This window comes from Propithecus coquereli, unplaced genomic scaffold, assembly GCF_000956105.1.
Source record: "Propithecus coquereli isolate 6110/MARCELLA unplaced genomic scaffold, Pcoq_1.0 Scaffold459, whole genome shotgun sequence".
In the NCBI taxonomy this organism is placed as follows: Eukaryota; Metazoa; Chordata; class Mammalia; order Primates; family Indriidae; genus Propithecus; species Propithecus coquereli.
The window spans coordinates 2,851,620-2,863,238 of NW_012150385.1; the positions used below are offsets into that span (position 1 = coordinate 2,851,620).

General features: G+C 50.2%; 1 protein-coding gene across 2 annotated transcripts in view; it reads right to left on the minus strand.

Annotated features, from left to right (window-relative positions):
• HTT (huntingtin) overlaps positions 1-11,619 on the minus strand; it is a 160,532-nt gene that overhangs the window by 9,749 nt on the left and 139,164 nt on the right. For both annotated transcript variants that reach the window (XM_012655049.1, XM_012655050.1), the window contains 7 exons: positions 9,572-9,672; positions 8,482-8,636; positions 7,939-8,078; positions 6,328-6,410; positions 3,787-3,917; positions 3,523-3,652; positions 2,043-2,198 (listed from right to left, as the gene is read on the minus strand). In XM_012655049.1, the coding sequence (XP_012510503.1) occupies positions 2,043-2,198; positions 3,523-3,652; positions 3,787-3,917; positions 6,328-6,410; positions 7,939-8,078; positions 8,482-8,636; positions 9,572-9,672 (896 nt within the window). The remainder of the gene's footprint in view (positions 1-2,042; positions 2,199-3,522; positions 3,653-3,786; positions 3,918-6,327; positions 6,411-7,938; positions 8,079-8,481; positions 8,637-9,571; positions 9,673-11,619) is intronic.

An 11,619-nucleotide genomic window follows, 5' to 3' on the forward strand; every position in this document is an offset into this window, starting at 1 on the left:
CTAGCTCACAGCAACCTCAAACTCCTGGGCTCGAGCGATCCTTCTGCCTCAGCCTCCCGAGTAGCTGGGACTACAGGCATGTGCCACCATGCCCGGCTAATTTTTTCTATATATTTTTAGTTGTCCGATTAATTTCTTTCTATTTTTAGTAGAGATGGGGTCTCGCTCTTGCTCAGGCTGGTCTCGAACTCCTGAGCTCAAACAATCCGCCCGCCTCGGCCTCCCAGAGAGCTAGGATTACAGGCGTGAGCCACCGCGCCCAGCCAGAAAATGATCATCTCCAAGAAAAAACATTCATGTGCACAGAACTGGGAATCAGTGTCCATGCACCATCCTGCCTTGGGATCTGTTCTTAGAAATTATCATTACTCATTTGATTTACTGGCAGCACAACATCTGCCTGGGGGGATCTGGGCCTGAGCACAAAAACACAATTACTCCCCACAGAGAAAAAAGTACCCCTTTCGAGTGAGCTGCTTTGACATCAGCCTCAGCAACACCCAGAGGGTGTCCACTTTGAAGAGCCGTGTGGAAGAGGAAAACCAAGGCACTCATTGTTTCTACTCCCTGGACGGCTCCTAAGTCACCAGCATGGCACCAGGCTGAAGGCCACCCACGAGGGGAGACACCTACGCTAGCACTCTGGCTTGGGGCACAGACCCTACAGGGAGCAGCCAGGAAGAGGAGAGTCAGGCCCCAGTCACAGGCATGGGCTCACCCCACCTCTGTCACACCTGTGTGACCTGGACAGCCAGCTGCCCCTGTCAATCTGTGGACAGAGGTGATGGGGGTATGGGAGGAAGGGCTTAGCAAATGCTGGTGCTGCAGCAGCGGGGGCGCACATCGTCACTGTCACAACAGCATGGCTGTTCCTGGCAACAGTACTGTGTATGGAACATGCGGCAGGCGCGGTGGGCACCACCATGCCAACCTCACCAGTGGCCCCAAATGCCTGGCATATGGCAGCCCGGAACATGTTTGAGAAATGAGTTTCCACTGCTATCATAAAAATGAATTCCAAGGGACATCTGAGTAAGAAACATCACAATTACTGGATAATGCTACATGACAAAGAATAATCCATGCCAGTTCTAATATCCTGTCAGGGCCCACAGGAAATTACTTTCACATATTTATCTGCTGTACGTTTAGCAAATACTATGTGGTGATGTGCACACAGAATATGGGTGCTATCACCATTGGCTGAATCCTGATAAACTAGAAGCAGAATAAGGAGGAACCTGAAAGACTCTTGTGATGGTCTGAATGTGTGTCCCCAAATTCATATGCTGACACTTAATCCCCAATGAGACGGTATTAAGAGGAGGGGCCTTTGGGAGGTGATTAGGTCATGAGGGTGGAGTCCTCAAAAATGGGATTAGAGCCCCTATAAAAGAGGCCCAAGGTGCAGCCCTTCTACCATGTGAGGACACGGCAAGAAGGTGCCATCTATGAGGCAGAGAGTAGCCCTCACCGGACACAGACTGCTGGTGCGTGGATCCTGGACTTCTAGCCACCAGAACTGTGAGAAATAAATTTCTTCTGTTTATCAATTACCCAGTCTAAGGTGCCCAAACAGACTAAGACAGCCCTCATGCTAAGAACAGACTGCAGTATCCAGATTCTGGGAGCGGAAATGCAGGGCCACCATGACAAAATGGTCCCCAGGAGGAGGCTATGTAGCTGAGAAGCACAGGGGATCTGCAGGGCAGAGGGTGGAGAACCAGCCACGTCTGCGCCACCTATGCTACCCCAGTGCCATGACACACCCGTGGTCCTGTGGGGACAGGCTACTGTCATGACATAGCAAACCAAGGGGGACAACACGTCACGGTGGCCTATGGAACGGCACTGACAGTAACTGAATCCTCTCCAGCTGACAGTGCTGCGGCTCACATGTGTTGTGGGAGTTTAGTTCAGGATGGGCCTTCAAAGGACATGGCTGGGCCCAGCACGTCTGGCCGACACCAGGTTTCAAGGAACAGTGGGCCCGGGCAGCATCAGCACAGGCAGCCTCCGCCTCCACACCAGCTCTTGCTTACCATGCCGAGGACAGCAGCCGCCTTACAGATGGCTGGCACCAAATACTGCACGAGAATCTCGTCTTCCGAAGGGTGCACCCTCCGCAGTTCTGTCAGCGTCGAATACATCATCTCAAACTGATTGCGTTCAGTGAACAAGTCTGAGACCACTAGAAGCTGGAGACACGAAACATTAGCATAAGGGGGAGAACTGTGCTATTAGAACGTAAGTAATGCATCAAAAATGCTGCTCTAACATCCAAGACAGAAGAGAATTCGGGAATTCACAGGAGCCCTGACTGGGAAAAGAAATCAATAAGAACCTGGAAACCTAAAATACAGGGTAAACACAAACATGAAAAAAAAACCAGTCGCTGAATGTCGGGTTTAAAATGTCTCTCCACACACACCACAGATGGGGGCAGCAAACTGGGGTCTCAGCTCCACTCGCGTAGGGTCACTCACCCGTAGCAGTCACCATGGAAAAGAGCTACATTTATTATTTTTGAAAATACCAAGCCCTTCCTACAGCGTATGGGGACAGGCCCTCAAAACCCCTGGGAGGACAGAAATGGGCAATTGTCTGTGTCAGAAATAAATGCTTTGCCAGGTATTCTCTTCATCTCCCCAGCACTCCCTTCTCTGACATTCAGTTCTCCACGTTACAACTAACAGCGGATCTCAACCGGGCATGAGCGCCCATTCTGGGGAGTGTGTCTGCAGGCAGCGGCTGCCCTTCCCTGGAGGCCACAGCTGCTTTCTAATACACCAGATATCAAAAAGATTTACAAAAATGTAAAATAAAGCTATTCTCACTAGTCTTAAAAAGTTACCATTATTTTCAAATGGATTAGTAAGCAACAATTTTTAAAACTTCTCCATTTTTATTTCCAATCCTATAGATCCTAATAGACATAACCCACAGAACAGATGCCTCTGGGGTCCTCACTAACTGAAGAGTGGCAGGACCCTAGACCAACAGCCTGGAACGGCTGCTTCTCAGAAGTGGGGCCTGCTTAGCCGGGCGTGATGGTGCCTATGTCCCAGCTACTCAGGAGGCTGAGGCAGGAGGATCCCTTGAGCCCAGGAGTTTGGGGTTGCAGTGAGTTATGATGAGCCCACTGCACTCTCTACCCAGGGCAACAGAGTAAGACCCTGTCTCAAAAAAAAAAAAGAAGAAGAAGTGGGTCCCGAGCCTTGGGACTGTGTGTGTCACAGGCCCTAGAGGAGAGGAGCAGAAGAGGACAGGAGCCTTCAGGACTCAGACAGCAATGTGGCATGCCTACAATGCCTTCGCTGTGTTTAAGAGTACCGACCTGCCCCGGATCAGAAACGGAAAAAACTGTTCCTTCGCCAATTTGTGAAATACTAATTTATCAGCCCATATCTGTGAACCTGTAAGAGTTGCTTTCTAAGTTCCAAGAGATTATAAACTGTATGTGGGTGTGGGGGGACACAGGGGCACGGGCACGTGTGAGAGAGGACGGGAAGACAAACTTACGGATCGAACCACTTCGCTGATCAGGATGACTGGGGTCCTTCTGGCTGAACTCGATGGCAAGATCCAGCGACTGTACAATTCAAGCAAAAACTGGGAACAGGAGTGGATGTCAACTCCAGCCCGGTGCTTCCTGCAAAATGTGCGAGATGGGTTTTTTCCCCGTACATGAGATGAGAGGTTCATTTCAAGAAGCACCCCAAACAAATCAAATGACTAATAAGAAATGCCAAATTTCTGTAAAAAAGAAAAATGCCAATAGGAAACCTGGAGTTGACTGGAGATGTGGGTGGTGATGAAGGTGCAGGGACATCTGCCTCCTCTTCCTCTTCCTCGTCCCACTCCTCTTCCCTCAGGGGTGTGATGTTGTTCCCCAGCCACACAGAGTGTATAGACACCTGTCACAGGAATAGGACACTCGAGTCAGTGCTTGGGGTGAAGGCATCAGGTCCCTGTGGGCAGGTGCGGCCTGGGCCCCCTGGACTGATGACACCGCTCTGCCATTTGAATGGCCTGTCCCTTAGCAGGGGCCATTCAGGCCCACCAGGTTATGGGCAGAAGAGCTGACAGAGCAGGTGGGGTGGGGGCTGCATTGCTGCCGGAACACTCCAACCCCAGGCTAAAGATTTAGAAGAGGGCAGTTGACCCACAGGAGCAGCTGAGGAGTGAAGGAAAGAGCTCTACGAAGGGATGCTTTAGCTTCTAAGTGACATGTGCATGAAGTCCTGGGAAACATGCAACCACCACAGGGGCTTCTTCTCAACTCTAGTCCTCCCTAACTGGCATTGTGGTAGTAAACCCTATTTGTCTGAATTAATTGCTTTAAAAAGACCCCTAGGGCCAGGTGCGGTGGCTCACACCTGTAATCTTAGCACTCTGGGAGGCCGAGGCAGGAGGATCGCTTAGGCTCAGGAGTTCGAGACCAGCCTGAGCAAGAGCAAGACCCCGTCTCTACAAGAATAGAGAAAATTAGCCACGTGTGGTGGTGTGCACCTCTAATCCCAGCTGCTTGGGAAGCTGAGGTAGGAGGATCGCTTGAGCCCAGGAGTTCAGGGTTGCAGTGAGCTGTGATGACACCACTGCACTTTACCTGGCATGACAGAGCGAGACTCCATCTCAAAAAACAAAAAAACAACAACAAAAAATCTCCTAAGAATGCAAAAGGTAATGTGCCTTTTCTGGAGATGGTGGGCTGGGAAGGGAGGAGGAACCCAGCAAGAGGGCGACATGGTGGCTGGCAGAGGCAGTTACCCCGTCCCTGCAGAGGGGCCCAGCTGAGCAGGGCTAGACCTCCCTTGTGCCTCTGTAATGCATGCTCCAGATCAAAAGCCACCACGCAGTCAGCATAGTGTGTGGGGCCTCCCTTCTGCCTGGTCCTCTAGAAAACTATCCTCCATAATTGGTGACCCCAGCCCCAATTCCTACTCTCAGCACACACAGCCATTTCTCCCTCTGACCCTGCAGCTTGTGGTAAGCGAGTGGGCAGGCAGGCTGTGAGTCTGCAGAAGCCACTCTCAGGCTGAGAAGAGCAGCCCCTGTGCTCCCCCGCCCAGCCCCCAACCAAGCCTCTGGCCCCTCTGGCCCCAAAACCAGCAGTGGCTCAGTCCAGTGGCCCTGGGGGGCTGAACATCCCAGAGAGGGCAGGGGTGAATAGTATTTTAGCCACTACGTTGAGCCTGCAGAGGGCTGGATGTGGACAAAAACACTGAGGGAAGTAAGAGTCAGGGAAACAGCCTGAGCACAGACCCAGTGTCAGGGGCCCCAGGACGTGGCCATGGGAACCCAATGAGCCATAGGCCTCACGTACAACCTGCCCTCAGAAACACACCTCCCTCCATAAATCTACATCGCCTTCCAATGACCACTTTCACTTAATTTGGGGGAGAAACTTCTCTAAAAAGGTAAAAGAACAGAAGAGTTTGTGGCCTCTTCCAACTAAGTCTAGAAAAACACAAGCTGGTGCAGCAGCTTCCTGATTCCTGCTCACTGAAGCCAGTAGGCAGTGAACTGGAAAAGAGGAATGCCCTGCAGGCAGGGGCCAGGGGCAGGCAGCTAATGGGACCAGAGGAATGCTATGTAGGCAGGGGACAGGGACAGGGGACAGGGACAGGCACCTGGGGACTCCGCTGAAAAGGCTGCCTGCTGAGAGCTCAGAATAGGAAATCCTCAGAACTAACAACTGTTTTCAAACACTCCTGACGCACTATCTTCTGAAATAAAACTAATTGTCCTGCACAATTGGTTTCTAAATAAACCAGCAACACAGTGAGAGGAAGACAGCAGTGAGCAGAGAGAAAGGTGTCGGTGGGTCACTATAGCCTAGCCCTTCTGTAAGCGCTCGTGCACACACCCCCTGCCCTGTGGCATGTGCCACCGTGTGCTGGGATGCCTGAAGTGCAGACCAATGGAAGCTGCCCAGGAAGTGGCTGAGCATCCATCTGCACACTGAGAGCCGTGCCATTGCACTCCCCTCGGAGCCAGTGGAGTCCTGGCTAGATCTGTGGTCCATCAGACCAGGGGCCCAAGTGGTGTCCACTTCCACCTGAGCCCTTCAGCCGACTCCACTCTACGTCCTCACCCTCATCTCTCCCGGTTCTTCCTAAGGTCTAACTCAAACCATCTCACTTTTCAAATTTCAGACACACCTCTATCAGTACATACAAAACATCTTAAAACCTTTTTCAAATAAAAAATATAAATAAAAACAAAAGTAAAACTTCCTCTGTATTTTAACTCTTCTCCCAGATATGTCAAGTGGCCACTTGACAACCAGGGCCAACGCTGGGATGTGGGGGCTGTGAGACTGACCTGGCCGAGCTTGTAGCTCATGTTCCCCAGCTCTCGCTCGGGGTTGATCTGCAGCAGCAGCTTGTCGTGGCTGATGAGGTTACCTGGGAAGAACAGCACTGTGACCACCACCCTGCACACACCTGCAAGCACGTAGGCCCATCCGGCACCAGCCCTGAGCTGCAGGCCCTTGCCACTGGCCAGACGGCCCAGGCTGTGCAGAGCCCCAGGGGTCTGGGGGTTCCTTCCCCTTATCACTGTATAACCCGTCAAGCTGGCAGGACCGGTAGGCAAACTGGACTGTCACTTTTTCTCTGTAACAAACAAGACTGCAGTGTTCATCCCTCATTCCTCAGTTCCCCACACCGCTGTCCTGTCCCTGGGCCCTGAGGAATGGTTCTCCCTGGGAACCAGTTGTGGGCTGAGTGGCAAAAGCTTAAGAGAGTCAGCATGGCAGACGAGGCCACAGTCTCAGCAGGCAAGTGCTCTGTGGGGCCCCGATGACCATTTTGCTGGACAGTACGTTCTGGAACCCTGCCTGGGTGCCCAGGCTGTCCAGGTGCACCCAGCAGGAGCACGGTGTAGGATGATACCCTCCAGGTCCCTCCCTCTCATATCCTCTGTGCCCCAGGCCAAACGACCTCTTCACTTTCTTCTGCTGGCACCCCCCAAACCTGGACACCAGCCCCAGCTGAATGTCCCGAGCTAACCCTCTCCAAGGGGCCTCCCGATCCCCCCTTCCCTGGAAGCACCTGCTGCCCTGGAGCCCCAGGAGCTGTCTGCCTGTGCCTCCCCAGAGCCCCCTCTTCTGCCTTCTACGATAGTTAGGCCATTTTTCATTGGCCCTTTTGTCCCCTAAGCTCTTTGAGGGCTGGGTCCGTGGCCGTCCAAGTTCACAGTGCTTGGTTTAATTCAATGTCCTAATACATGTCTGGGAGCACATAATACACCACACTTCCATACAGAACCTTTTGCAAGTAAAGCCTTCGACGTGCTTAAACTTAAATTCGTAATAAACTAGGGACTCACAAAACTTTGTTTGTTCAACAAAAAATGTACATTAAAAAAAAAAAAAAAACCCCAGAAGATTCCCTTCTTTTAACCCAGGGTGACAAACTCCAGTGGCTATCACAGGCAAGCACACAGCTGGGAGGCCTGTTTGGAGTCCTGGCACCTGAGCAGCACGGCCCCCGGGGCCCAGGGAGATGCCGAAGGTATGGGGCGTGAGGAGCTCAGACCCAGGCGTGCCCCGGCCCCACGGGGCTGTCAGAGAACACAGGCTTGCTCCTGCCACACAGGATTTCTCATGAGAATCAGAGATTCTGACTGTTTCGATGAATTCTGTTCATTTTCTCACGTGAGTGACTAATTCGCCTTTTACATCTTGTGCAGGCCGCCAATGTGTCAGTTCTAGGAACTCTTTTGCTTCTTCCCACAACTTTACTGGTAAGAGACCATGCTTCTAGTTCATTCGAGATTTAATTGTTTCCTTAAGACTGTGAGATTTTCCCAGGCTTGAATGAGACTCCTGCTTATGAACTGGGCATCATACTTAGCACCACAGCATCTGACATGAGCCACACTTGCGCTCCCGACGTGCTCCCACCACGTCCACAGCCCCTTCCCAGGTACCTGTAGTAGCCGGAGACAGAGAAGGCACAGGATCCCACGCCTGGTACAAGTGATGGGTGGCAATGTTCTCTCTCTTCGAAACCATTGCTTGAATCTCCTGCTCGACAATCCCACGGATAACGCTCAGCTTTCTCCCAAACCTAACATCCAGAACAAGGGTGAAGAATATCTCACTTCCCTCAAAATTATACAAGTGAAAAACACTGAACTTGCCCTCTGCTTGGCCAAAAGGAACCGGGTACAATACCAGATGAAACTCACTTTCTAAGTGAGTCCATGAATCCTGTGTGGGTGTTCTATCAGGGTCTTCCCCCGAATACTCAATAACCCCTACGTAAGCTTACACTGCATTTTCAACTTGACTGGCCATGAAACCACTTGTGGATCTGCACCTCTTGCAGCAAGGCCACATGCACAGTGCTTTTGTTTTAATTCTGGCAATAAAGGAGAGGGCCTGGGTGGAGCTGCTGGTCACCTGAGGGGGGAACCTCACTGTCCCGGGCACCGGCTATACCGTGGAGACACAGGGGAACTCAGGCAAACCTGGTATCAAGAGCTTTCAGGGGCTTGTTCCGGGGCTGCTGCTCCAAGCAGCTCACAGCTGGATTGCCGGCCACGGGCACAGTCATCGCACTAAGCACCAGCGAGGTGATGGCCTGCACAGCCAGGACGTGGATCTGGGTCCTTTCCGTGTCTTCCTGAAAGGACAGCCCACACACGAACAGCATGAGCAGCAAGGCTCCAACCACCAGCTCTGCTGCTACTTGTGCACAGAACCCTCAGGCCACACAGCCTCGTAGGGAGGAAGAGAAGTCCTAAGTGCTATGAGGGGACTCTTGTCAGCCTATGTTCACCAGGCATAGGGCAGCACCTCCACACATCTGTGCCTTGAAATAAATTTGATGGGCAAATGTCCACTTTTCAAAGCACGGACTCCTATGGGCGCAAAACTCCAAATGTAAATTACTTTTAAGAAATTACCCTTAAGTTTCTTCATTAATTTTAGAAGCATTGCATACAACAACCTGCTAGTTTCTACAGATAAATTTAAAGACAATCTTGATGATATATCATATATCCATCCTGTGAACTGTCATTTCGGCAAGTTCATACCACACCTTCTATCAGAAGCAAGGACTCACATCCCGTGACTTTCAATACCTTGGGCTTTGCTTCACCAGAGCATGGTTGTTATTAACATCATATTAGCATAATGTACATTAACACTTCGAGAGGCCTAATAAAATCTCTGAAAACCAATTAAAAAAAAAAAAAAACCCAGGTACTACACATGGCCTTTATAAAGTGCCTTATCATTTTATTTCAACCTATACCCCTCTGAGTATTGATAAATAAACAGAACTCAAGAAAGAACATAATCTTTCTGATTCTAACATGGAACACACCATAATGAAACGCACTCCAGCCACTAGCAATCTCAGACCCAAAGCCCAGGGAGATTTGTCCCTGCTCTGGAACATCAGTCAAGATATGATCTGGCTACTTTTTTGAAAATCAGGCCAGACAGAAAAGCATTGGCTTGCTGCCTTCCTTTTGCCCACCAGCAAAGGTTTACGAGCTGTCATTGCTGCCTGTTTGCCAGTCGGCGAAGGCAGAGTCATGTGCAGCTTACTTCTGGCGGGCTCTCCTCCTGCTCCATCACGAGGGGCTGGGTAACCAGGACACCAAGGAGGGTGGCCCATGTCTCTTCAAACTGGGTACGACTGGTCCACCCTAGAAACGCAAATGTGACATCAGATAGAGTTTTACCCCTTCTCCAACCTGTCAATGAGTGTTGATAGCATGCTGACATAGCATTACCTCTGGAACTGGCACTGCACCAAGGGCACCACATATAGTGACTGCTTTAATCCTCACAACAGTTCTTGGATGTAGAGAACAATATTCTCTTTATTTTATTACTGAGGAAACTGAAGCACACTGAAGTCAGTTCTGCTGTTGAGCCACGTGACAAGGGGGTGGTGAGGGCAGAGTCTGACCTAGGCAGCTGGGTCGACCCCAGCTGTACAGACACAGGGACAGTGCAGGGACCGCCACGCAGGCTCTACTTAAGCAGGGCTGAAGCCACTTCCACCCCACTCACCAGAGGGGATAAAAGTCTTTCCTCGAGTCCAACCCTGAGACTGTGCCATTGGCCATACAACTCTGTGAATAACACTGAAGACCACCAAAATGTCCACTTTGAGTGGCTGAATTGTGTGGTATGTGAATGCTATCTCAGTAAAGCTGTTAAAAATTAAGAAGTCAAAGCAATGGTTTCTCTGACCCTGTCTAGAAGAATAGATCAAAAAAGAATGTATCTACATAGGAACAAGTATTCAGTGGGAGCATGTCTGACAGACCCTTCTCAAGGGTCATTACCAATGAGCTACATTCAAAGTGGCGTCTGATGCACACCGTTTCTTAGGGCTGTGCTTAAGGTCCCCACCATGGCACGTGGGGTGGTGGCCACATCACTCATGGCAAGCCCAGAGTGACAGGATGCAGTGCTGAGGACAGGCGAATTAGAGCACTGAACGTCAGGGTCTCCTTGGCAAATAGAACACAGAAGGATGGGGGGAGACAGATTTAGATATAGACAGATATACATATTGACAAATAGGTATGACAATTTACATATGGCGATATGAAAAATGGACAAAGAAAAAATGGGCAAGAGCAAAGGTAAATATCAGGAAAAGACTGCAGTCTCATCTTGGGTTATTCATGTCTAATTGGCAATTCAAGAATGAGGGTGCCTAAGTAAGAAAGGGAACTTGTGTCATGCAAGCGGGAGAGAGCAGGAGGCTACCCGAAAACAACCTGTAAGGAGAGAAGGAAGAAAAGCTCCTTGAGGTATCTGGCTTTAGAGTCCTGCTCAGATTTCATTTCGGACAGGGTGATGAACTGTCTAGTTGACTGAAGGGGAAAGAGGAGGGCAGTAAGATGTGTGCTGCTAGAACCTTCCAGGATCAAAATAAACACAAAATCTGCAGAAGCTTGAGGGAAGGGGGTGGACCCAGCAGTGGAGTCGGTGCCATGCTGGACTTACGGCAGGACGTAGCCACTGAGAATGTACTGATTACAATCCCACCACCAAAGCATACCTCTAGTCATAAAATGGGGACAAAAAGGGATGACTTACACTGTTCTTCAGAAAGCAGAGAAGAATCCTGATAGGAAAACTACTATTTACTGAGATACTATGTGCTAGGTGCATCTCTTTTTAATTTCTATATCTGCAACAATTCTATGAGATAGGCATGGTTCCCATTTTACAGACAACAAAATTGAGGGTCCTAGATGTTAAATGACGTCTAAGAGGGTTTGTAGCAGAGTCAGGATTGTCTGCGTCCCTGGCCGACTCTCTGTGCTCTGCCATCCTGGTTCCGGAAGAAGGTGAGTGCCGAGAGACCTGAACTAACATCTGCCCCCATCTGCTCATTCCACATTTGAGAAGATGGCACCAGACTAGGAATACAAAGAAATGTGCCAAGACAATCACTGCCACTGTCTAACTTAAGTTCATAACATGAAGATACAATTTGGCTTCAAGTTATCAATCACACGTATACCTCTCCTGACTTCAAAGAAGCCTGGTAGAAAAAACCCCTGGGATTAAACTCACACACACACACACACACACACACACACACACACACACACACACACACACACACA